General features: G+C 47.7%; 2 protein-coding genes across 17 annotated transcripts in view; both read right to left on the bottom strand.

Moving 5' to 3' along the window:
- Window positions 1–1943, bottom strand: part of sox6 (SRY-box transcription factor 6) — a 104595-nt gene extending 102652 nt beyond the window's left edge. For 4 of the 5 annotated variants that reach the window (XM_057024848.1, XM_057024866.1, XM_057024858.1 and 1 more), the window contains exon 1: window positions 1516–1943. The gene's annotated coding sequence lies outside the window, so the exon portion shown is untranslated. The remainder of the gene's footprint in view (window positions 1–1515) is intronic. The other variant, XM_057024861.1, reaches the window with a different exon arrangement.
- Window positions 1944–2342: 399 nt separating this feature from the next.
- The window catches only part of plekha7b (pleckstrin homology domain containing, family A member 7b), a 47880-nt gene continuing 23513 nt past the window's right edge, over window positions 2343–26709 (bottom strand). For 7 of the 12 annotated variants that reach the window (XM_057024473.1, XM_057024486.1, XM_057024530.1 and 4 more), the window contains 22 exons: window positions 26543–26643; window positions 24381–24559; window positions 23348–23731; window positions 22646–23183; window positions 20581–20664; window positions 19916–20047; window positions 18793–18846; window positions 17411–17482; window positions 16256–16336; window positions 16015–16164; window positions 15563–15664; window positions 15275–15386; window positions 14918–15072; window positions 14560–14751; window positions 14363–14477; window positions 14189–14280; window positions 13892–14110; window positions 12053–12280; window positions 11704–11837; window positions 11407–11543; window positions 9349–9515; window positions 8138–8622 (listed from right to left, as the gene is read on the bottom strand). In XM_057024473.1, coding sequence (XP_056880453.1) covers window positions 9364–9515; window positions 11407–11543; window positions 11704–11837; window positions 12053–12280; window positions 13892–14110; window positions 14189–14280; window positions 14363–14477; window positions 14560–14751; window positions 14918–15072; window positions 15275–15386; window positions 15563–15664; window positions 16015–16164; window positions 16256–16336; window positions 17411–17482; window positions 18793–18846; window positions 19916–20047; window positions 20581–20664; window positions 22646–23183; window positions 23348–23731; window positions 24381–24559; window positions 26543–26643 — 3413 coding nt within the window. In that variant the 3' untranslated portion in view covers window positions 8138–8622; window positions 9349–9363. Of the gene's footprint in view, window positions 4388–8137; window positions 8623–9348; window positions 9516–11406; window positions 11544–11703; window positions 11838–12052; window positions 12281–13891; window positions 14111–14188; window positions 14281–14362; window positions 14478–14559; window positions 14752–14917; window positions 15073–15274; window positions 15387–15562; window positions 15665–16014; window positions 16165–16255; window positions 16337–17410; window positions 17483–18792; window positions 18847–19915; window positions 20048–20580; window positions 20665–22645; window positions 23184–23347; window positions 23732–24380; window positions 24560–26542; window positions 26644–26709 lie in introns of those variants that run through there. The other 5 variants (XM_057024488.1, XM_057024478.1, XM_057024494.1 and 2 more) reach the window with 5 other exon arrangements.

Here is a 26709-nt window from a genome sequence, read left to right as displayed (position 1 = left end):
CTTACTGTTTTAATGAAAATGGGGCAAGAGGACAATTACCTTGTCTCGAATCAGCCACAGGTGTGACGTTTGTTCCGCTCCAAGAAGCGTGTTTAATAATTGGAATCATAATAGTAGTAATAAAGAAAGACACGGCAAGAAAAGGGGGTTTTTACAGGGTTTGCAGTGAATTCCAGTTACATGTTTTAGTGTCGATTTTTGGACTTTCAAATGTGGGCGCAACACACACGGGCAATATCGTGTCCAACCGCCCTATTTTTTTACGCAGTGCCACCTTTATTTTGGAGGTGAGTTATTTAATTTTAACATAAATAATCCCCGAGGAGCAGAAGAGTGGGGACATTTTTAAACTCCAGTCAAAGAGTTTGTTTTACGTGACAGTAGGCCAATACTGAAATGGTGATTGTTTTATTAAACCCGAGGTGATCAATTGTCTGTGTTATCTTGCAGAAAATGAGGGCAATAAAACAAATCACCCATGTTAAAAAGACTGGAACAAGACAGCCTCTGTCAGTTCGGTGCGGGAGCGCCGAGCTTTACTGACTTCGGCTTAAATGGAAAACTGTTCAAGTGCATCTTCTCTAAATGGACAAGCCCTGCGATTGTTTCAATTTTATTTATGGCTTACGCATTCTTCTGAGGTCGATTCCCCTGACCTCTTAAGAAAGTGAAGGAAGAGCGCATTCCCTGGCTACAGAGAGACCATGTGTTGTTCTAAATACATTTTAATACGCGTAAAAAAAAGCAGAAATGTGGACTATAATAAGAGCCAGGCGAAAGCTTCAAATAAACTTGTCCGGCTCACACGTAGAGACGGCAAACCTACCGGGACGCGCGTCCCTGTCAATGAAGAGTACCGCACTGTGGACGGACGCGAAACTGCTGCCAACGCCAGAAAAGTTACGGAACGTGTGAACACACGACATTACAGCGATATCGGCCTTTAAATACCCGCACCGGCGTGGCTTGGCACCAGCGCTCGTGTGCGGTGTTTGGTAGTATTAAAAAAAAAAAAAAGTTTTGCGCGTCCAGTTTACGCCGCGGAACGCGACGAACGGTGGGTTGTGTCCGCCCGCGCCGCTTTACTTCACCCTGCTGCAATAAGCAAGACAGATAAAAATGAGTTTTCTTTTATTAATTCGGGCCTCGCTGAGTTTGTTTCTGAAGTTAGACTTTGAACAAGTGCCGATTCGCCGTTTCGGGAAGAGCAGAGCCGCGGTAGCGCCGCGCCGCGCCGCGCGGTGCTCGACCCGCGCGCACTTTGCTTGTTTTGGTGAAGGAAAAAGCGTCAAAGCGACCGCAGCGATAAAAGTTGGGCGCTCTCCGGGTCTAATCCGCGTCACATTAACGTTTGGAAAACTTTCCGTCAGTACTGAGAGCCGGGAACGGACGCGCAGCCCCGGCGGACGCTGGAGCTGACAGCGCGGCGAAGCAATAAAACACAAGGTGAAAAATAACAGGGCGACACACAGCATGTTGAAAAGTGTAGAGGGCAACAAAAAACGTGTTGTTTACCTTGATGAGATCCGTGAAGAACGTGAAGACGATATCTGTGCTTCCTGTCCGCGCGTAAAGACTAAACTGCACTTTGAGGATCAGTGGAGAATCTGCCGAGCGAAAACTTAAGTCTGCTCACACGGGGCCATGAGGGGATCCCGCACACTCTCCCTGAACTTCAGCTGTCCAAAACTACAAGTACCTTTTGTTGTTCGCCTATTTGTTCTTTATCTCCCCCCTCTCTCTCTCCCTCTCTCTCCGTCTCTTGCTCTGGCTCTCTCGCTCACTCGGACAGGAGAAGGCGATGGGCAGAGCTGCTGTCAATCTCGGCGATCAATGCGCGCAGCCATGTCGCAAGTATTCAAAGCATTTCCCGTCGTGCAACATCAGAAAGTGAGTGGCCAGGGCATTGATCTGAGGAAGGCAAAGAGGCAGGACTCCCCCCTCCTCCTCCTCCTCCTACCAGACAAGAGATGCGAGGGGGAGAGAGAGAGAGAGAGAGAGAGAGAGAGAGAGAGAGATTGTTGTGAAATGAAAGTGGAGAGGGGAGGATGGTTGTAACTGGCCGCAGTTGGTTCGCTTTAATAAGATCACCTAAATGAACAGCTCGCAGTGACTACAGTTAAACACGACTCCCCTCACCCGGACTGTGAAACACTTTTCTTTCTTTCTTTTGGTTTCACGGAAGCGCGTTTTTAAAAAAATTACAATTATTATCATTATTATGAAATCGTGATCGATTCTTCAGGCGAAACATTTTTGGGGGGTTGGGGAAAAAATGAAATCGGCATTTCTTTAGAAGAAAATGTGAAATGAGAGCCAGAGCAGGTGAGAGAAAAGAGGAGTTGGAGGTCAAGATTTTATTTGGTCAGACGGTGATTATATGAATAGATTAAATCGACGCTCAAATATTGTACAACCTTGTTCTCCCCAGTTCTTTTAAGTGATCATTGAAGTAAGGAATTCTTTTGCAAATGCTGATTCCAGAATAATTCGGCTCCTCCGTAAGTTTCGGGAATAATCACGCTGCTTTCTGGTTTCCATTTTTTCCCTTGACGGGTAATTAATATATGAAACACCGTCATTTTCAAAATATTATTACAACACGGTTTATTATTCTTGAACATTCGAAATTTAAAAAGCCGAAAAACTGTGGCAACTATGGGAGGAAATAAATTACCAAAGAGATTACTTGAAGTAAAATAAAACGATTGTAAAAAATTGTAAAATTACTGTAAAATAATTGTTTTCCACCGTTAAATAAAAGCTCTATGTAGCTAAATTATTTTTTGTGTTTGTGTTAAAAGAAAATTAAATCCATGAGGAGGTTTAATACCCAGACTATAGAATCAATCAATACATTATGTTACCAACTCGCTCCTCCACGCTGAGTTTATTTTATCCATTTACATCTATTTAAATGAGTCTTATAGGCCCTCTTTATTTTATATCTGGAGTTAGAGCTGGGCTGCACACAGAGGAGAGACTGTTAAACAGAAACAGAAGCCCTTTTTTCGACATTTATCAGCATTTAGAGGCCATGGAAGTGATCAGAGGCCCGCACGTGCCAAACGCGCCAAATCAATTAAAGCAGGAGCAAGCGCGCCAAAATCACAAACACAAGAGCCAGCCGGTGCGGGGAAAGTTGTAATCTGTAAATCAGATGAAGCCTTTCTTACACGTCAACGCACAAGACGACACTCGACCGCCCTGACCACCCCCACGAGCACCCATCACCCCCCAGGTAACATTCCATAAGTGTCACAACGGCAAACTATCACATATCAGGTAATCAGCAGTGAGAAAGTTACTTACAAAGAGAAGAGACAGCAGGAGGAAATTCTGATTGTTAGCTGCAGTCACACAGCTACGAGGAGAGGGAGGAGAGAGAGAGGGGAGGAGAGAGAGGGGAGGGAGAGAAAGATAAGGAGAGGAGAGAGGGAGATTGTGAAGGAGAGAGAGAAAGAGAGAGGAGATGGAGGGACCAGGAGTGAGGTAGAGGGGGTAAAGGGAAGGAAAGAGCGAAAGAGATGCCGACATCCATTCATCACGTGGCACCAAACTGTTCCTCACTGTCCACCAAAGTCCACATCAGTCCATCCCCATTTAGAACTTTGTCAAAGAAAGAAAGAAAGAAAGAAAGAAAGAAAGAAAGAAAGAAAGAAAGAAAGAGGAAGCAAGAATCCCCCTTAAAAGCCCCATTTCTTTGCACTAAAGACATAAGTCAGAATCAAACCTGTCAAGTTTCCACGTCAACTCTAAATAAAAGCTCTCCGATTTGGCTTTTTCCGTTCTTCCACATCCATCCCCGATGATCCCTGGTACCATCTTCAGGTGCGGGACTTCTGGAGGGGGGCAGAACGTCTCTTGCGCGTGTCTCATGCGCCACCTTTTGGGCAGAGCTGGAAGTGCGCAGCTTCTCCGACACCACGGCAGATGTATGATTTTCTCCACAAACTTCCTGCATCTTTTCTTCCTTCTTTATGCGGATTTGCGCATCATTGACGTACCATCAATGCAGCCATGACAACAAATCTATCACTCACAACCACATTTTTTATAAAAAGGGATCAAGTTTTCATAAGCTGCTGGTTATCGCCACACTTTTGGGCAGGTTTACTTTGCCGAAACCGTTATGCTGGTTAACTCCTCCTGCTCCTGGCTCGGGTGTGTTCACTACTGGCATGTAAAGGACAGGTTAAACGCAGAGGTCACATCCACTACAACTAATTAGTGCGTGTGCAAATATTTCGGTTTCTTCCTTTTCTTGGGGCGATTATGGATGCAGCCGAGCAGGTGCCAGCAGGACTTGGGATGGTCTTCAAAACACGACGTTTCTATCGAGGTTACTGTAATGGCTTCCTCTTTGTAGTGCGGATGTGTGTGAAGCCTGCGTGAAGAGAAGAAGACAGTCCAACTTGTTGGGGGGTAATGCAGACGCATTTGCATACTCTGTGAGGCTTTGATGCATCTTAAAATCCAAGTCTAGCCCATAAATATTTGAAAAGGAGAGTGCATGAAAATCAACATTTTTGTTACATTAAATTAACATGTGTTCTTCTCCTGTTCTGCATGGTTAATTAGAGAACGCCATTCAGCCAGTGAGTGAGGTTCGGGTGGTGGGGGTGGAGAGAGGGAGGGGTTGTCTTTGATTACAGTGCACCAAGAGCCGCTTTTAAAGGTTTGCAGCTGGGATTTGTATCCTCGATGAGGCCTCATTCAGGGCTGGATTATTATAGGCAGCAAAAGTTCTGCGTTGAACTTGTGCGCGTGACGTTACTGATACCAATCAGCAGCGATCAATACGCCCGCACGATGCCGTAATTGGCTGCAAGCGTTTTCAGATAACAGATGCTTGAACAGAGATGCGTCTCTGTCGACTGACACTGAACAATGACGCAACTCGCACTGTTTTTACTCGAGGACGCTCGTAGACGCTCAACAAACTCGATCAACTCATTGATTATTCTGACTCTTTCATGAAAACATTGATCAGAATGGCCCCGGAAACACCGAACTGTGCGGCTGAACAGCTTCAAAAGTCTATTATTAAGAAGCCTTTCTATGCCTGCTTATACATTTATTTTAATCATATAGTATCATATCTAAGAAGTGTGGGCAGTAACTACTTTTATTAATTTAATTATCTCAAACTTCCAGAACAGCTTTTACTCAACTGCCATTGATGAGCTAAGCCCCACCCACCTGACATGGGGCTGGATTTAAGAAGACTGTACAACCATCCCATTTAAAGCCCTTTAATGCATGTGCATGTGTGTGTGTGTGTGTGTCCCCTAGCACATGCGTTTCAATAGCAAAGCCAGGACATTGTTTTGGTTGTGAGGACATTTTGCAAAGTCAGGACATATTGGGGGGCCTCACAACCTCAAAGGGCCGTTTGAACATTTAGAGTTGGTGTTAAGGTGACAGAATAGTTTTAGTCAAGGTCAGTGTGAGCGTTAGGTGAGTTGTGATGGTTTGGGTTAAGGACTGAGAAAGGCATTATTTCAGCAAGGCCTCACAAAGGCAGAAATACAAGTATGTGTGTGTGTGTAATGAGGCTGAATACTGTGCAGGTTTGTCTTCAATAGAGAGACATATAATTCACCGTATGTGTCAGACACAATAACCATAACGCTATATTATTATATCGGAGCATTTGCTATATTATTATTAAGCATCACTAAAAACCACCGCCAGGGTCGTTCGTCCCTGACCCCGACAGCCTGGATACACATGCATGCCACTATTTGCACTCATGCAAATGATCCCTCTCCCACTCGGGGCGCTCTGTTCTCATTAGCTGACCCAAATCTCCTTTCTGTGACTCCCGATTCCATCAAAGTTTAGTCAGGATCTAATATTTCCTTTCAAGTTAACAGAGGCGCTGATTAATCGTGTCGAAATAAGGAGCGCGACATGCCAGTTCTAATTACACACTTAACGGGGACGCCGTCGTGCAGCTGGCACCGGCACGTTAATCCCGCGGCGCTCCCGACGACGCTCCAAGCGGTTGGATTTTTTACCTGCTCTGCGCTGATGGGGCCCCCGCCTGGAATCTGTGAATGTACAACAGATTATTGTCGGGCGGCAGCCTCCTCTGCTCCAATCTGATGGTTTTTCTGCTCTTGTTCAGCCTCGCCGATGATATCGCGTCTAATGTCGAACCGTTTTATTGGAACCATTACACGTGGCACATCCTGTGTGTGTGTGTGTGTGTGTGTAGAGAGAGAGATAGAGAGTGCTGCTAGATTAAAGAGGAAGCCCAGGGGCATTTGGTTCATTTACAAAGCAAATACTTTCATGTGCCAAAAAGGCATAATTCACTGTAGGTATTATAAAAGCTTTCCATGAAAAAGAAACGAGATGAGTTTGTTCTTGAACGCACCACAGGATGTTGTGCGTTTAATCACCTGTGCTTAAGGAATTGTCGTCACCTGCCGTTTAGACCCTGGAACTGTAGAAACTGGACTGTTCTAATGCGCCTTAGCTGCTCCAGCAGCTGGAAAAGGGAAGATCGGAGAGACGTCATTGTTTAGTTTAGGTTGAAGAGCCGCAATTTAGCAATCTCCTTTATTCTTTCTTACAAGCGCAGACGCGTTAGGAATCACTGAATATTCTTCCCAGCTCTTCAATTATTCAACAAATCACCATTCCGTTTCTTACATATTTAAAATAAAATTGCCGTGGAGCTCAGAAATGATAAAACAGCATAAAATAGTCTTTGGGAATCAAAGCACCTTTTGCAGCGGCTCCCCTGGTTTTGTATTTGTACAATCGCACTACAATCGGGAAGCGCGCGGAGGAGGCGTCGGCAACGGCGTGAACGGTGGTGGAGGGGGGCAAAATGTGGCAACAATGCGGGGCCGAGAACCAGCCCGGGCTCTTCCTTCCTTTCCCCTCCGTTCAGCTGTCGCAGAGAGGAATAAGGGAGGCTGGGACGTGACGGGAGCCCCTTTATTGCCATTAAACCAAACTTCTTTCATTTCCTTTTCACCCTCCGATAAGCAGCCCCTTACAGGGAGCCGAGCTGATGAGCCCTAAAAGAAATGTAATTTCTCCAGCCAGCAAATATTTAGTAAAGGATTAATGCGGGAGGCCTTGATTGCGTTTAACTGAACAGGACCCCATTAGCATAATAGGCCCTCTTTGATTCTCTTTGAAGTCCAGAGCACAGAATAACAAATGTACATGAACCAGCAGCCAAACGTCAACGCATGGAGATGCCACAATCCCTGGTGGAGGGTCTCGGGGTGAATTTTTGCAGGAGGGGGGTAAAAAAAACACCCCGTTTTATTGCAAAATAAGCAGAATAGAGGATGGGATGGGTGTTGTAGCCACCAGGGCCAGCAGGCACCGTGGGGCCCACCACCCTGGAGGAGAGAGGAGAGGGAGAGGGAGGAGAGGAGGCAGCTCAGGGAGGCGCATCCGACCTCATTCAGGTGCTTTTCCAGGCACATGCAAACGAGTGTAATTACCCCCCTCCAATTAAAGATAAAGATGTCACTGGGGAGGGAGCTGCAACACAAGCCCGCTACCAGCCGAGTCCACGCCGCTACCATCCACGGGCGCCTTCAATTTTCCGGCTGATAAATATTTTTGCTGAAAAGGAGCGAAGACCGCTAACGACGGGGTTTAAAACATTCTCTCTGAGTCTCTCTTTTTGAATCCGAAGTTCAATACGTGCATTTCTCATCTTCTCCGAGGTTTCTTTCACAATTGTGGCGGAGACGCGTTTCATGATTTAAAGATACGAATTCTGTACTTCAGAATCCAGAGTTATTAGTATCCACCTTCCTGGCTGGAAGTACACGGAATTAAAAATGCCCTTTTTGAAACCAAAAACACTTTGAACTTGAGAAACATTTCAAAAACACCCCCACCCCTCCTTTTCCCCCTCTATTTTTGTATTGAAAGTTCACCTCCTCCATCGTTCTTTCTTCCAATAAAAGATGTGGAGGTTCAAACAGAATCTCTAGGCTGTGACAAATGCGCGTTTTGTACATGATTACAATAAAAAGGTGTTCAAATTTAAGACAACAAAGCCTCTTCTTGGGCGTAAAATGGATTTTCTTGACATAACTCCAATTTCCTTGTCATATAACGGCACCAATGAAATAAACGTCTGATTTAAACCCAATTTGTTGTTAATATCTTTAATATTCACTTTTTTTTCATTTTCTTTAAAAAAAAAATTATGCATCCTTCTCTTCTCACACAGAAAATATGTTAAAGTTTATCCTGTTGTAAGCAAAAATAAAATTCATCTGGAGAAGCTATAAGGAGCGTGGCAGTGCTACGGGGGGGGCGGTGATACTCCGAGTGCTCGTATGAATGTGACGTACAACATGATAAAAATGCTCCCTCTGTCTTCTCTGTACCTTCGGAAAAGAACGGAAAAGTCAGGAAACATGATCAGATGCTCTTTTCCAAAGGGCAGCGAGGTGTAGGAAACATCTCCGGTCAGCTCCGGGCGACGCTTGTCCAGGCCGGCGCCGCGTCGGAGGGAACGTTAGCGTTCGGAGCGGCTTTTGTGCTGCCGGGAGAGAAATTAAACCAAAATCCTCTTTTGGCACCGAGTCGTCGGGCTCGGAGAGCAGCCTCAGTGTCCGGAGATGGCCTGAGCTGAGGAGCAGGAGGAAGAGAAAGGCAGAGTGAGCGGGGGGAGGGTGGGGGGGGCACGTGAGAGTAGCAGGTGCCACAACTGAAAATGTTGAAAGCGCGGACGGGTCAACGGGAACTTGAATAAAAATCCGAGCAGCAGCAGCAGAGCGCACGCCACAGCTAAGAATGCACAAAAGAAGCAAAGCAATAACGCAACGCAGCAAACAGGAAATCGAGCTTTGGTTGGTGTCACAGGCTCTCTTCCCCTGATCACGGCTTTTTTTGGCTAATGAGGCAGTAAAATGACACAAAGCCTCTCTTTTCCCAGCAACAGCGCTGGTATCTGCTGCCTCTCCTCGCCTCCGTCAGCCTACAGATGGGGAGCTAATTGGTGTGGTGGAATGCAGCTGCGCCGCCGCCGAACTGTCAGGGCGCTAAATCAAAAGGTGTCTCTTTTGTTAATTATACACAATGCTACAAACAGCCGCCACCTTTCTTTTCCTCCAGCATCTTTAAATATTTTGGCAGCGACGCAAAGAGGAAGAAAAAAGGGGAAAAGAGAACAATTTACACACAATTATCACAGTGGGACGAGCAGACGTTTGTTTGGATGACAATATCAGCAGAGAGGGGGGGGGGGGGCTTCACGACACAGACGACAACAGCTAGCATGCGGCGGGACTCGAGGCGCGCGGGCAGCGGCGAGGCCTCGGAAAAATCGTTGTGAGCATGCAAGAGGGCGCTTACTTTTACATCCCGGGATCAGACAAAAGTGTAGTGGATCCCGTTGCTGAGAGGAGAGGGGGGTGCCAGAGATACGGGAGGAAGAGGAGGCGGGGGAGGGGGAGGCGGCGGTGGTGGTGGCGGCGGAAGAGGTGGGGAAGGAGGGGTGTGGAGGTTAGCCAAAGGTGGAACTACAGAGGAGAGGACAGGTGGGAGACAGAGGGGAAGAAGACCACAGGACAGCTTCAACTTCAGGTGAAAGTGTCTTAGGAACCACTGTTCAACCCCCCCAACACATTTATTCCTGTGTCAACATTAGAGAAACAGATTTTTTTTTTTTAAACTTCAAAGATTAACTCCTTTTTTTCGGAGCGCGTTCTACCCGTGTGGCGTTTGTGTGCGTCGGTTATCTTAGCGCAGCTGCCAGCTCTTATTAAAAGGCTCTCAACACAGTTTTCGTGCACTCGTGGTCACGAGAGCGCCGAAGGATCAACGCTACTGTCTAGACTGCAGGTGAAGTGACATAAACGGCCTCTCCCCCCACAGCTGGCGCCCTCCTGCCACACCTGCAGCGGCAGTCAGACGCTTCTTGTACATTTAAATGAGCATCGCTCAAATTAGGTTACTGATTTCTGCCGTCAGACGATGCATCAGTGTCACGGGGGGGGGGATTCGCTTCCGCAGGCGCGAGCACGACCAGAAGAAAGTCCGAGGAGAAGACGGGTGACCTCTGACCTCAGCGAGTGGTGGGAAGTGTCCGGGGATCAGAGCCAAATCTGGTGTCATGAGCATGTACTTGAGGTCGTTTTTAACTTGAAAACCTTAAAACAGCACACATTTACACCCCCCCCTAGGAGAGATGTGATTAAAAAAATATCATTTTTAATGAGCCGCTGAATGAGATGGCCTCATCTTCATCCGTCTCTTTTGTTTCACAAGGTTTCAGCTGTTTGGTGATTAAATACTTGCAGCATTATTTCAGCTTAATTCCTGCATTTAAAGAGAAAACATGCGATTGTGATGTCAATGCAACGCTGCATTTCATCTTTAATGCCAACATTTAGTCGGCTTCGCGCTATATGAATAGAGGAAGAGGAAGTTTTAAATGAGTCACTCTCTGGAGTGCTCATCGACAGTAATTACAGAATACTTTTTTTTTAAAAATATGATTTAAAGTAAAAATGTAAAAGGCGGGTATTTAATAAAGACTGAAGGTGATTTGTGCTGCATATTCCTGCTTTTCTTTCAGCATTATTGAAGCCTCTTGTGCAAAATACTGTGGAAAGGGCTCCTCTTTTTTTAATTCAAGGATTAAAAGAAAAGTGCACCAGCTCGCCTTATTTTAACACCAAAGCGAAGCGAAAGTCACTGATTCCGTCTCCGCTGACAAGATGCCACCAGTTATATTCCCTGACATTTTTCTGTGCCGGAAATAATGTTATAATTGTTGACTTTGCCTCGCTGTGCACATTAAGCTTCCACATGCGCTGACAGCTTGAGCGTGAGCGTGTGTGACAGATGTGCGCGCGTGTGCTGCGGGCGTGTGTGCGCCCGGCAGACTGACAACCTGCTGCAGCTGCGCTGGAAACGAACTTACGGTGGAGTTAAAAAAAAGAAAAAAAAAAGAGGGAGATGAAAAGTGAGTGAAGTGTCTTTTATGCAGGTTCAGAGCTGCGTTCAAAGCGGCGGCGGCGGTTCTGCGGGAGGAGGGTGTGACGGGGTCATTGATCAGCGCACAAAATGGCCTCATCAAGAGATTCCTCCCCTGTCTGGAGGATCTGACACGGATCGCAATTACAGGCTATCTGAGAGGCTAATGTTCAGATATTAGGAAGTGAGCAACCATGCCCGGCAACCTGCTGCCCTTCTCTCTCCCCCCCCCCCCCCCCCCCACCCACCACCCACCCACCCAAAAGATGTAAATTGAGGCGGGTGGGGGGGGTTTATTGAAGAGCTGGGGGGCTTTTTTCCCTCAGATCTGAAGATTATTCACGCATTTCTGTTGAAAATGCATAAATGTTCAACAACTCGGGGGCCTGCGGGAAGAGAAAATCATGGGAGGTGATTCCGTAAATGACCGACCTGCGACGAGTTTGCTCTTGAGCGACGCCTCAGAGGCCAGGGTGTACGACATGGTGATGATCCTCTCCTGCTCCTGCAGGGCCAGGGGCCCCACCTCTGGCTTGTCCAAGGCCACGGTGGACGCGATGTTCTGCACACTGTCCCAACAGGATAAAGAACACCCAGTTCACAGAAAACCAGCGCGTTCTTTTTTAAGGGAGCTACAACGTCGTCGTTGATGTCTCAAAATTGTCGTGTTAGACGGAATTCCAACTACTGCTAGACACCCAAGTGTCCCTCTCTACTGCGACAGCTCACCTGGACTTGGCCAGGAGGCTCTTGATGCGCTCCACTTTACGATGGCGGTCCTCGACCTCCTCGGGACTGAGCGGCTCCTCGGGCTCCAAGTCCACGTAGCGCTCTGGAATCAGCACCTTCTGGGGCAGAGACAGCTGCCCCAAAGACAGAAGGAGTGTGTGAAGAGCAGCTTTTGCGCAATTCCACCGTTGAGCCGAAGAAACCAGACGTTATTTTTTGACGGTCCAAGAGCCTCACATGGGCTGGAGGACGTGGCGGTGTTGCTGATGTCATCCATTTTTTCCACCCTCGTCCTAACAATATTTAAACCTTCACTTAGCGGCCTGGAGGCCGTAATGACTTCCTGTACCTCTTTGTTTAGGTCCACATCGTAGTTCAGAGGCTCCAAGTTGACCTCGTTGGTGGGGGGGCTCATGGCCGTGGAGCAGAAGGTCAGCCATTCGTCAGAGTGTGGACGGGGCCTCTCTTTGTGCTCTGGAGGTCTTTCCTCCCCCTGAACGCTCCTGACTCCGTGCGCCTCCTCCCCCTGCACCGCCCGTTCCAGTAACTGCAGGTCAAAGTCATGCTCTCTCTTCCACTGCTCAGTGAACAAAAGAGACGACAAAAAAATTACAGGATTCTGCACAATAAAGGCAATATTTAACTGAGCAATACCGTGGTGATACACCGTACAGGCTGCAGGGCGTGTGTGTGTGTGTGTGTGTGTGTGTGTGTGTGTGTGTGTGCGTGTGTGTGTGTGTGTGTGCGTGTGTGTTTAAAAGAAAATAAAGAAATAAATGTGCAGCATGCATTCATGCACTGATACACGTGATTGAGCTGCATGCTGAAACACAACCGGACGTTTAAACAACACAACGAGACACACAGGACTAACTTCACTCTTAATGACCACAGTTTCACCACACATGCACACAGACGCGCACACAAAATACAAATCTAATTAACAAAAAACATGGCAATGAATTCATTAAAAATAAAATTATTTATTAGCAAACATTCACATTATAAAATCGGAGGGCTCTTAAAACTAGTAATTAATTATTGGATAAAACCTCAGACACTGTGGTCTTTGAAACTGTATAAAGCGAATGTCAAACAAACTTGAGCGACTGACAAGTGGATGTTGGGACAATAGTCCGCCCAAACCCTATTAACGCTCAGTCTCTAACCTTCATTTTAGTACAAAATAAATTAACGAATGAATCATGATTAAGGAAATAACGCCGCATTAGGCTGAAATGAGACAGCTGAAAAAGCTGGAGGCTGATTTAGCTAGATGCATATCAACGTTTTGGTCAGTAGAAAATAAGGCACTTTCTTTTTTAAAAGCATAAACTCAGACTCACACGTACAGTAGACAGACGAGCACACAAAGTACACACACACACACACACAAACAGGATGTGTGAGTGAAAGGATGGCTGTGGATCCGAGTGTCCGCGATGCAGAAAGAGAAGCTGCTGCGACAGGACAGGCAGAACGGGAGCAAAACTCCTTTTTAGAAAAGCATTTAGTGTCGAGCGTGAAGGCACCAATGCTGGAAAACACAGAAAAGGCCAGAAAGTAGAAGAGGGGAGGTGGACTTTGTTCTGTTTGAGCTCATTAGGATGATGGCTGAGATATGGTTTGAAATTAAATTCGCATATAAATGAATGGCAGCACTTCAAAAGGTGGCCTTCCCCCATCCCAGCTCCTGGAATAATGACCATTCCTCCATTCAGTCATCAAATGAACACACGTTGGTCAACATTCTCCTCATTCTTTAACATCTGGAGCTGACAGACTTGTTTTTTAAGGTTATTGTACACGCTATTGTTGCTAGAATGAGGCATCCGTCTCCTCAGACGTCTCTCCACAGCAGATACATTGTCTCCACACAAACGTACAGGCGAGCACAGTTAGTTGCATCAATAATTCCTCTTAATGGCTACAGTGGAATCAAATGGCTGCGTGGTTACTGTGGTTACCGCTATAACTAACATCTGGTGAATTATCACTGCTGTAGCGAAAAATAAACCCCAACCTGGACACCAACATGCACGATCAAAGGTAATTATGAATTGATACTAATTATATTGAAAGGGAGGGTAATTGCAGACGGCCTACACCAAGAAACCGCATGCTTGACCGTCGTGGATCAGCGCCCCCGGTTTGGTTCACGTCATGCGTGAGAGTGTGCGGAACATACTGATCCCAAATCTGCTGAGAGCGGCCGCGGGGAGGACAGGGCGCGCGGTGACGGGGAGGCGTGGCGGTCTCCTTGGCTCAGGGTGCGTTTGCGTTGGCGGACGAGAGCCTTCTGGTGCCTCTTCATCCTCTCGAGCTGCTCGTCGGCGCTCATCTTCGCCCGCTGCCTCTGTGCCGTGTCCCCGGAGTACAGGCGCTCCAAGGCGCTCTTTGGTCGCTCCTGAGGGGGTAAAAAAGTACGGCTCAAACTAGAAATCTGAGGGCTTCCGGCCGAGTTGCTGAACGCGTTGAGTCTCACCGTCACCCCCGAGGCCGAGGCTGCTCTCCGGAGGGTCACGTACGAGGAGATGCTGGACGACTGATTCAGGCTGAATGAGAAGCTGGTGGCCCCTGTGAGAGATACCAACCCCGAGGGGTTTTACGTCCAAATGACAACAATCTGTAAATGCTGGTGGCGCCGTGGCGTGCGTACCTCTGCTGGGTAGTGTCTGGTAGCCGTCGGGACCGGACACGCCCACGCCCACGTGGCTGGAGCCGTCTCCCGCTCCGACCAGCTCAGGGTCGCTCAGGAAGGGCCGGAGCTCGCCCTGAGGTTGAGAGACAGATGAGAGGTGGTGGATTTTGGTGCCGGTGCTGCCCGCAGGCCCCAGCATCTCGCCCTCTCGCTACCTTAGCGTCGCCGTTGCTGAACTGGCCGATCTCTCGGTCCCGTTTGCGCTCGTCTGACTGGCGTTTGAGGCCGCGCACGGACGTGTGCCTGATGACTGTCGTTTCTCGGGGTAAAGGGGGCACCGCGGGGGGGTTCTCATCGTGACTGTAGAGCTGAGGTAGAGGAGGTCTTGGAGGCACGTCATCCTCACCCTGAACACAGAGCAGCACGCAGGGCCTCTTTCCTTTAAAAGCCTTTTTAAAAAATCTGGCTGTAAAATGCTGGATTTGTTCACTAAAGACAAAGAAATGTTGTTTTATTCCTGCTGGGCTTCATCATAATGGGAAGACATTTACTCCTTCCACAGAGCTCACTCACCCACTGAGGCCCACGGGCTGAAACGGTGGGTGCGTGGCTGCTGGGGCTGAGGTGGGGGCTGTGCTGCTCCTCAGACAGTCTCATCTCCATAGAAGACGGGCTCTCCGACACTGAAGGCACTGATGACGCCGCCATCGAAGGCACAAATTTCCTCTCTGGGGGATTCAATGTTTATGAATGCAGCACGAATGCGCAGACTGGGAAAGACAATGCAGCCCCCCCACTGGGAAATGTTCCCAGCAATAGTGTCTAATATACATCTAAGTGCTTTAATGAGGCGATAAAGTAGTGTGGCCCTCCTTGCTTGTACAGCATGAGCGGATGTCGTTTGCATTCGCCCATTCCGGCGCCTCTAACCTGGGTTGGTAACGGAGGAGATGGTGACTTGGTAGTTGGCTTTACTGGTGCTGAGGCCTGCGATGACGTCCTCGATCCTCCACAGCTCCTTCCTCATCTGGACTTTCTCGTGCTGCACAGACAGGGTTGAAAAGAAATCACCACACTATTCAGAGAAAAAGGAGCACCTCAGTCCGTGCACGCGCACAACGCACGCCGGTTCAGGGAATTCCGCCTGTGTTCACACGCCTGTGTTCTTCATTTTGACTCCAAGGTCTCAAATACCTGAGAAACGATTAAACCACGGACCTGAGGAAGATCGCTGCGGCTCATCCGCCCCTCCAGGGCCACCTTCAGCCACTCCACGTCCCTCTCCAGGCGGCTGTACTCGTTCCAGGCGTTCTCCATCTCCTGCAGCACAAGGCGGCATCATGCGACAGCGGCACGTCAGCTTCGCAACCATTAACGCGTTAACAGGCGCCCGTTAACACGTAGAGTCGATCCCACGCACGGCGAGAGCCAGCTGGGAGACGCTCGGCACGTGCGATAATTTCACCTTCTCGGCTGGAGCCTTTTTTATCATCTTTTTATTTCTCCCATCTCATCTGTGCTGTTCTCTCATTCTTACAAACATTTAGGATGCAGCTAAATAAGCAGAGAACTTATTTGAAACAGAAAAAAAGGACTCGGTTTAAAAGGAAGTGTGAGTAGAACACCTGCTAAAGAGAAAAGAAGTGCATTGTGGGAGATCCGTGTCTTACTGTGGAGACTTGGGATATCTCGGCCCTGATGTGCACGACGTCCTCCTGCAACAATTTCTGCTGGTAGGCGATCTTCTCAGCGTGGGCCGGCTGGTCCCTGTACTGCTCCATCTGCTGGTGCAAAACGTCCAGCACCGACTCCAGCTTGTCCTGGATACGGACGCCGCAGACGCGGTCACAACACACGCTGACCGGAGCAAACAGCTACTAAATATGGAAGAACACAAAGAGGCGCAACGACCTTGTCATCTTTTAAAGAGCGGATTTTGGCCTCCAGCTCCTGCAGGATCTTGTCTTGTTCGCACAGTCGGCTCAGCTTCACCTAAAGGCGGGAAAAAAATATGAAAGCAAGGTTAGCGTGAAAGCTAACCCCTCGGTTTGGCTCTGAACGCTCCGCCAAGCGTGGAGAAGATGTATGAAACAGCAGAAAAGATGCGTTGCAGTATCTGTTACACCGCGAGTCCATTATTTCATTCTTGTCTTCATTTATTCCAACGGCGCCGCCAGAGAAGAAGAATTGATCTCCTGTAGTTGTTGCCCGCTTTCAAAATATGTCAATAACCCTCATCGGTGCGGGAGCGGCCCAGAGGAATTCCTCTCATCAGCGCAGCGAGGAATATCAAACGGCTCTCCACCGTCTGGTTCGGGGGTGAGATCTGGTAATGCCCATTATGACTAATCATAATCAAAAATCCATATTTTCAAATTCACTTTTGGAGAGAAGCGTGCTCATTGGGAGTGACAGATTTGTTTTCCCAGAAATGGCTTCTGCATTTCTGAAAACAACATAAGATCTTCCTCACACACTGCAGCTCTTCCTCGGATCTATTTATCATTCTGTTCAATTAATAATTAAGCTGCTGGTTTTTTTTTTATTATTTTCGCGGCTGTTTATTGTTGTTTTTAATTGCATGAAATATTCAGCGTTCAGACAATTTTACTGGCAATTTCTTATAAATTGTTAAAGTGGAACAATGCTAATGATGAAAAGCCAGGACATCCATCTGATTTACCTCCATTCAGCAGAAAACAAAGAGCCGGAGAAGCGGGATCAGGCAAATCAAACTGAAAAATTCAGCAGCTCAACATCTTAAACTCCCATTACATGTATTTTTCCCTTTAAATTGCGGGGAGGAAAATAAAGAGAGTGGTCGATACTCTCAGGCCCTCACTGAGCGGCGCGGATGCTTGTCCCCACAGTGTTGCAATGTACACACGTTGCCTTTCCTCCACAGCCTCTGTTTACCACGACTTAAGTACACACACGCGCGCACACACACGCACACACCAACCACAGTGAAGTCAGCCGCTTCTCTGCAGTAGATTGAAGGATTCAGGGAAAAAAAAGGGCAGACGGATAAACAGCTCTTGTGCTTCGAATCAGCAATTCACTTACATCCGCGTCACTCTCTGCAATCTTCACAGGCCTCGACGGTCGTTCTGCTTTGAAGCTCTCACGTCCGGTGACCTTGAAGGAGACAAACACCAGTCACGAAACAGACGGAGCACGAGACGGCCACGTTCAGCGAGGCCCCGGCGAGCCGCGTGCTTCAGCGCAATCAAAGGCAAAAAACATGACACCAAACCGGAACACACACTTTCACACACATGGGGGCAGGTGGAGGTCCTGCAGTCTGGTTTCTGGGATGGATTCTTGGTCTGATGACGTCAAAGTCGTCGCAAATTTGGTGTTTGGTGATCAAATGGAGTTCAAAGGTTCAAATGCGATTCATTTTTTTATATCCTCGTTTTGCTAATTGGGGACTGAGATCATCTTGTTCCGAACATAAGGCAGGATCCGGCGGCGTGTCATCTGCCTCAGTTACCGATGGATGGAAAGTGTGGGCGGAATATTCGGAACAGAACCACATCAGGGCGGCCACACCCAACAAAGCGGCAGCGGTGCACGCCAGTGCAAATGGCAGGCCCTCGAAATGGGGCGATCGTCCCATCTGACGCGTCAAAAAAAACAGTCAGAGTCAATTACTAGTCACGCTGAGCGCTGACTTATTTATTACGTGGTTCTGGAGGGAGTTTCGTCAAGGCTGGGAAAATGATTCAATGAATCTGCGAGATTTGTTTGCATGGAAACGACCAGATTCTCCGCGTTTGTATTAGCAGCATTCTTATTTGTTAAATGATCGTTGTCAACTGGTGACGTCTTAGTGCTAATGAATTTGAAAGGAACGCCATCGTATCAATGATTAATGGACTTATCACAGCTAGTTAGCTTTATAGTGTTGTTGCACGTGACTGGTCGTAAACGGGCACCAGTGGGGAGAGCGAAACGACTTCATCTCAAAATCGAGCCGCGGTGTTGGGCGGGTCGCAGCCATTCCTTCCAAATCTTCCAATAATTCCAGGGATGCATGAACGTTCCTTTGGAAAAGGAGGGAAAATGTCCGTTTCCCTCCCCTCATCCTTACAGTCCAACACTGCCCTGCCTGGATGAGCTGTCTCCTGATCTGGGACATAAACAGGAAGTGGAGCGGAGCTGCAGGATGTACAGGAGAGCTCCCTCCACGTTAGCCTCTGTGTGGTATAAAGAGGCAACAACTCAGAGTTGGGGATTAGCAACGAATCGGATTCTGCCTGATTTCTCTCCCTCCACAAGGCAGGAAACAAACATTTTCCTCCCACCGTCACAGAGTGAGCAGACAGAGCATCGCGAGAAGAGTGAGAAGACAGACAAGAGGAGACATCAAAGAGGAAGGGAGGATGCAGAAGGGGGAGGAAGCAGAGGATGAAGAGGAGAAAGGTTCTTTTATCGGGGCCCACCTTCAGATCTAGATACTCCAGGTCCTTCTTCAGTTGTACATAAGTATCATCGGCCTTTAAATGAGCAATGGAGACATAAATCAATTGAAATGAAGCTGCAAATGATAATGCTTGGCCAGAGGACTCCCAAGGCCTTTATTTTCCCTTGAGGTTGCACTAACAGAACGTCTTGAACTCGGTCTTAATTACAGTTTACATAAATCTGGATTTTTGTTCCCAGATAGTAAAAGACTGCAACCTGTAATTAAGTAATTGTGTTGTTGTTTTTTTTAACCGTCTCATCTTTGACCTCATGCGCAACTGGGCGCAGGCCTTTTGCATGTGTGCATGGTATGTGGTCAGAAGTGCACGTAAGCGTGGAGCTTGGCCAGATAATGATGTGGGGATGTCATATGGAGCACCACTGCAGCTTCGCTGCGGGATTCTAATTTGAGAGCAGGGAACGGATTCACAGGAAAGACGGCGGTCTGATTCCTGCTGCAGCCTGGAAACGTCTACAGCACCAGATCCATCACACAATAGGATTGTATTCCAGGTGTCCGTTCTTTTGAGGGCGGTGCGGAGCTTTCAAGATGGATAAAAGAGGGGAAAATAGAAAACACAGGCACAGCCGACAAGCCGCATGCTTCAATGTTGCTTATTTCCAAGTAAAATAAAGTTCTTTTTAGGAAAATGTGTGAGTCTGGTGCACAACACAGTCCATGCCGATGTGCAAGACACCCAGGCGACAGGCTACACGGTAGTTATGGATGACAGGGCGGGATGGGATGGCTTTGGCTGGGAGGGGGCAACCACGATGCACTAACAGGGGATGCAGTCGGTACGTTTACATGACCTCAGGGGGGAAATATTAGCTAATGGCGAGACAAATCCACCCAGATCATCTGTTTAGGAGGCCAAATTCCTTCTTTTAAATGAGCTACATGTCCACCAGAGGAGGAATCTACAGAGAAAACTCCACGATTGCAGTCAGTGATGGATAAACAAGGGTATTTGGTGACTGTTAACCAGCTAAACAGGAGCAGGTCACCGTCAAGAGCCACAGGAGAGGAACGGCAGCCGTGCATGTAAACGTACTGACGGTGTCGTGGAGAAAATTAGGGGAGTCCGGGGGGGCCCTGACCTGCATGCTGGGGCCTAGAAGACTGCTGTGCTGCTGCTGCAGGTGAGTGAGTGCATCGCTGGGGCTATTCACACCAGCCATCTTGGCCTGGTGCCTCCGAAGCTGAATGAGCAGCAGAGTCAGTTCCTCTGGCTGCAGCCAAGCCCGGAATTCAGAGGAACGAGAGAAGATACTTGAAAACCATCTGGGCAGTCACATTAACCGCGAGAGCCAAACGGTGGCGCGGCCACTTTGGCAAAATACCGATCAATAAAATAAATAAAAACTTGCAATATGAAAAGCGACAGCTGCATTCTGAACACTGAGAGGACAATTTATTGTGCTAGCATGGATTTTAGCAGTGCGGTCACAATTGAATTCATTAATTAAACACAGCAAATATCACATAAAATATATATAAACCTGTTTAATCAGGTTGAGGGGCTCGTTGTGCATTTCTGAGGAGTCTTAACCCTCCTCTTATCGTCCAATCGGCTTGGCGCTGAAGTTTCTTTCTTTCCATCTTGGATTCTCTTGTCCTCCACACAGATTTCCAGCCTGATCTTGTTTTTCGTCTAATGTCGGTAACAGCTCAGCCAGCACTTACATGATAAATTACAGTAAATACAGTTCATCCAGCAGACTGATGGGGTTCAATCATGACCGTAAGAGGGAGGAAATCCTACCGTTTTGCCGTGCAAGGTGGGCGCGCTGACGGTGTGGGTGATGTAGCCCATGGCTGGCATGGACCTTCTCTCTATTTGGGAAGTCTGCAGAGGAACAAAAATTCATCAACTTGTTATTACAGATCTAATAAAGTCACATCAAACAGACTCTGTAATCCTCACTTGAGTTTTGGAGCGGGAGACGCAGACCACGCCATCACGCCGAATCAAAGTTAAACCATTGCCTCCAAGTCTACAAACAAACTTGACTACACAGCAGATTTGATTTTCTTCATCCCTCCCTTTTCTCCCCTTTCATCGCCGCTACTCTTATTTGAAACAAGGTGTGCCCTGAGTTTAAGGCGCTACAGGGCCTGGGAAATTTGACATTTTTGCTTAACACACAGAATTAGCGAAAACGCGGGCCCACTACACAACCTTAAAAGGACACAAACAACAAGAGATTTAATTAACTACACATAAATTATACCAAATCTGCTTTCTTAAAATAACATTTGTTTGCTACCAGCAAGAGCAGCACTGTAAGCCGTTCCCTTTGAGATTCCCATGCCACTATTTTTTGCTGCATAATAGGTTTTTTATTTAAATGCGAGATCAGAAGAAAGAGACCGCTGCTGATGTTTAAGATAGAGTAGAGATGTTTATAGGGTGCTGAGAAGCCCAGGGCAAATTGGATTAGCCTCTAATAAAACCTACTTCCTAATGATATTCCACAGAAGCTTCTAGAATGCTGTTACTTAAGTGTTCTCCAGCCAGGGAACGCCATCAGCCTCGGAGATGCCGCGTGAAGTAGAGCTAAGTTCACTTCAGATTACGTTTAAACGGGCAGAAAGGGCCCTCCTTTGGATAGCCTTCCAAAGCCACTGCGGCTTCCCTTTGTTTAAAAAAAACCCACACACATCCTCTTTGCTTAATTGTGAGAAATTCTTTTTTTAACGGTTATAATTGCTGTCTTGTCGCTTGGATGAATAATGGAGCAAACAGATGATCTGTTTACTTGTCTAAAGCCAACGAGGGTTTGAGGCTTCTGCGTGCAGGCAAATGTGGTGCTGGTTGGATAGGAGAGCTCCTCACATGTGGGGGGGTGTGGTGGGCAGGCGGCGTGGGCTGTGGCCCCTCCTTCCGTCTCCTGCGGTGGTGTTTGAGTGCTAAGAAAGGTTCTGGGGGGGGTGACAGAGCGGCGAGGTCTCGCTCGCCCCACCTGTGGAGTGGAGGCCTGGGTGTGGACTGTGTGAATCTGCAAATGATTCACTTGAGCATCGAAATGTGTGTGTGTGTGTGTGTGTAGTGTGAAGCCTCTCGTGAAAGTCACAGCTTCCCTTCGCTCACGTCCTAAAACGATCACGAAACGGAGCCTTGCCACGTGGCTCAGAACGAGTGTGATTCAGTTTCAGGTCTGATCAGCGGGAGTGCAGGCTCATCAGGGCATCGTCTCCAAGGGGGTGTGCACGTCGCTCCTACCGCTCCTGCAGTGTGTGATCGTCCACCAATCTACTGATCCACACGTGTTTGGAACCACAGATGTTGTAAATTCCCCGTCAACAAGGAAGGATAATTTTGAACCGACTGGTTTGTGCTTCTGGCTTAATCCAATATCGATGAATACAGCATCTATTATTTTTATTATTATTAATATTATTATTGTTATTAGCATTAGCATTATTATTTCATTTAGGATTAATCATCAAACACTTGTGATATTTCCCTAAATGATTTAAGATTTTCTGAGGTTATGGGCTGAGCATGTTTGACCATAAAGTGAAGACATGATTTTTTAACTTTCTTTTTTTTTAAACAGGTACTCTTTAATCCCTATTGGACAATTGTGCTTTAATTTTTACGGCTGCTTAAGTTTTAGAATCTAAATCTCACAAAACAAGACCATAAGAAGAAATAAGCGTCTGTTTGTTGTTTGTAGTCCTGTGAAAGGTGAGAAGCCACACAGTGAAGTGATAGCAAACATTCTATGGACTACAATACCCAGCTCATGTGAAATCCACAGGATATGGTGTGATTTTGTTTTTCCTTCCCCGAAAAGGGTCTCAGGGGTTAAAGTGTGTCCTACCTGAGTGATTTGAGCACAAATATGGCTGGGGGAGCTGGATCTTGTGCTGTCCCCGGGCAACATTTCATCCAACGGTTTGACTGAGCGCCTTTGGGACGGAGTGTGAGGACGACGAGGCGACAGCGGCTTGAACGAGCAGGGGACTGATGGAGGGACTTCACAAGGAGATGGGGGCACGGAGATGGAACGCGGCATCTCCATGGTAACTCTGAAGGACGCCGAGTCTGTGAAGTTGGGGCCTGTGTAGATTGGTGCGGTGGGGCTGCCGTGACGGAACTGCTGCCTCTGCTGCCACTCGTACAGCTGCCACACCATCCCCTCCTTTGTGGCTATTCGCTCATCTGTGGACATGCGGAAGTGGCTCAGTCGATCGTGGGCATACTTGTAATCACTGGGCAGGCTGCAGGATGCTGGTGGAGAGCTGCTGCTGGTGGGATGGGGAGACTTTGGCAATGATTTATAGGTGGTGTCTACTGTGCTTGCTTTGGGCTTTAAGGGTGGGGTCCTTCGGGAGAGGTTGTACTCAGCTGTCGGTGCGCTGTGACAAAAGAAATATTCACATTTTACATAAAGAACAACAGTTAACATTTTAAAAAGTTGACTTCTATCTCCGAGTATTTTCTAGACAGTTCTCAACTTAGCCACTAGATGGCGGAAAGCAGCCAAAAACCATTTTTTGAAATTGTGTGAAGGAAAAATGACCTTTGTTGTGGATCCCCCTTCTGGACTTTGACCCACTGCTCCACCTGAGCCAGCATGTTCTTTCTCTGCACGTGTTTCTCACCGCCAGCCTGGGAAACGAAGCCCCTCTGATAAACCACATTGCCGTTCTGTTCTGGCGGCAGAGTCACTTGGATCACAGCTGGCTGTCCGTTCCTGTGGGCGCCACCGTCAGCGTAGTCTGAAGAGCACCTCCTGACCCGCTCCTCTAATTCACACCTGGCATCGTCGCAGGGAGCCAACAGGACACCATTATCTGAGCTTTCCTTTCTGTTCCTTTCTGCCTGAGGTGAGCTCTGCTCAGCGTGGGTATGGTTGGTCTGGGGGAAGGCCTGCTGCACGCTCACCATTGGCTTCTCCACTTCTCTGTGGAAAAGGTGAGACAGAAAAAGTGCCTGTGATCCTTTTTAAAAAAAGGTTTAAGGGACAAGTTCAGTCACAAAAACCTTAACAACAGAGAAAGCAGCAAACTGAGGACTCTTGTGCACCAGCAGTATTCAGCAGTACTGACTCCCAGCGGCCTCTAGGTAGCATTATTGCACAATTCTTTCAGACACTGTGCTGCATCACGTCCAACTGCAGCCTTGAAACACATTTTCCATGGTTACAGGAATCCCAGCCCCGTACTGGAAACGCAAAAACCCCAGTCGGCCTTTTAACACCATCCGATATGAACACGATTCGCACCAAATCCGCATCATATAGTGAGATTAATACATGTCACAGCAGTGATTGCAGTATTTATTTAGCACTAACAGCTGTACCAGAATCTACTAGTGGTGCACTGCACAAACACACACACAGCAGACAACATCTGATAGTCCCAGAGCAGACGGACGGGGTTGAACCTGCCGGAAGACTGTTTATTACCGTTAAAAAATTGAGCAGCTGCAGATAAGACAGAAAAAACACAGACGACGGCGCAGCTCAAGACTGTATTTGATGCAAACACCTCAATAAATAATATACGTCCCCGCAATAAGAAGCTAATCCCACTTCATGGAGCGAGACCGACCTCTTTAGAGTGTGGCTCTGCTGCATCAGTGCCGCCTGGTTCATGGCCCGGATCCAACCATTCATGTCCTCCTGTGTGTCCGCACTGAAGAAATATGTGCGCATCCCGCAGTGTTCCGCCTGAGAGCCAATCACAGAGTTCCTGTTGTAAATGTAGGAGCGCATTCCTGTATGGGTCGCCTATCAAAGAGAGTGAAGAGATCAGAGGGGACAAAAAACAGATAGATATGAGAACTTGTGTCCCGGAGGAGACGAGACACAGCTGCCAGAGAAGCTGAGGAGGAAACAAACGTTGCAAAGTGGAAACTCGGTAAAGTTCACGGCAACTTTTGCTCGAGGGGGGAGGCAGGACAATAAAGTGCACATAGGTTTGTTGTTTCCTTGTATTTCTCACTTTTGCCACCAGGAAATTCAAGGATAGTAAATGAGCACAACTACACAAACCTAATGTAATGCAGCTGAGTAAACTGTTAAAAAAGAAGCTTCATTTGACTGCGAGCGCAAGTATGGAACACATATTCAGCTATAATGCAAAGTTGACTTACTGTCGCAGTAAAGAAATACAGATATTTACTTATAATAATGCAGCAACTGGCAAAACAATTATCAGCACAATCATTTTTATTCAGACTCTCGTCCTCGCGCAAGACTGGAAAAGCAATGAAATCATATCAATAACGATAATAAAGAGGGGGGGTTACTCCTGATGTTATGAGATGTTTTATTTTATTGGATGGCAACATGATTGATTTTATGGGGGGGAGGGGGTGTGAATGTCAGCAACAAAAAGATTGAAATCGAGTACGTGAAACTTTGATGTTTCAATACTCTGGTGAGGAGAAACGCAGCCTCTGACAAATACCAGAGCCCCCCCCAACACACACACACACACACACACACACACACACCACACACACACACACACGTATAAGACACTGATCACATGTGTGACCACTAATCCATGGGACGATTAAAGGAGTTGCAGTTCTCTGAGATTCATTTGAAATGTGACTGCAGTGCAGTGCTGCCAGAACAACACCAGATGTTTCTCTGTCCCATCCCAAATACTTGGGCGGCACCGACACGAAAAACAAAAGACTTGTGTTTGTTCTTCACGCATCCCAGCAAAACAAGTTAGTTACCCATAAACGGCACCCATATGGGCTCTGGCATTGTCCACAGATGACTGCAGCCATGCCTGATGGACGCTGTCAGCAGCTGCAAGCATGATGAGCCGAGTGTGGTGTTTCACTGATGTGAAATCAAATACCTATTCATGCGAGCCTGGAAGCTCACGGAATTTAGGACGAAGGCCCCGGAGAAAGGGTCACAATGGGAGGCGAAGCCGACAGGGGGATGAGAGAGACGGGGTGAGATTAGCCCAGATAAGAGAAGTTACAACACATCAGAGGGGTGAGAAGGAACGAGGAGCGGCTCCGGCCGTGACCTGATGGCACCGTCACAAATACTGATGGAGTCCACTTACGGCCTCAAACAAACCCCCTAGAAGCACGCCGACTCAGCAGAAACCGCTCCCCGAGCACCTCGGGTACAGCACAGGTAATGACATGCTGTACAATCTTCACCTTTAATGCCTGTGGAGCTGCAGGGAAATGAGATTTCTCCTATAGGTGGCGGCGTGGCAGAGCCCGCGCTCGCTTCATCCAACCTTATACATGCTGCCAGCGAGTGGTGGGAGGAGACGGGGAACCGTCTGAATGCATAATTAATATCCCCAGCGGTGCAATTATCATACAAATGCCATTGTGTGTAAAGCGATCTTTGGAAAGACGTGTAGTGTGAGAGAACAGAGGCGCAGCAGCGGTGATATCTGCACGCTGTCACGCCGAGAATCAAAGAGCAAAATGCGGTAAAGGAGCGGAGAGGATTGCGACAGAATGCCCCGGAGCATCAAACATTTAGGCGCTATTGTTTTGAGCAGAAAGGAGGAGCTAGGTAACGGTTGCATAAATCCCTTCTCTGCTCTCGCAGGACTCACGGAAGAGGGGGGGGGGGTGACATTGCCCCATTCACGGAAAAGTTGAGCTTCACATGAAAAATGGTTCTCTCAGCAAAAAATAGGAGCTAGCTGCTGTGATGATTGGGCACAAACCGAGGGTATCAGAAGTGGACATGGACGCGGCGTTACAGCAGATCTGTTACCTTGAAAGCGTAGCGGCGGCTGATGTTGTCGTCGGGCTCGACCGGCGCGATGACATAACTGGGCAGGGGGATGCTGCCGAGCACCGTCTCCTCTCGGCTGTCTGGAGAGGAAGCGAAGACGGCAGAGCTCAGTGCAAAAATGACCAAAACCCCCCCAAACAAACGAG

Source organism: Takifugu flavidus, chromosome 2, assembly GCF_003711565.1.
Source record: "Takifugu flavidus isolate HTHZ2018 chromosome 2, ASM371156v2, whole genome shotgun sequence".
Taxonomy (NCBI): Eukaryota; Metazoa; Chordata; class Actinopteri; order Tetraodontiformes; family Tetraodontidae; genus Takifugu; species Takifugu flavidus.
Note: the sequence above shows the minus strand (reverse complement) of the source record. Positions and strands in the feature narration are given on the sequence as shown.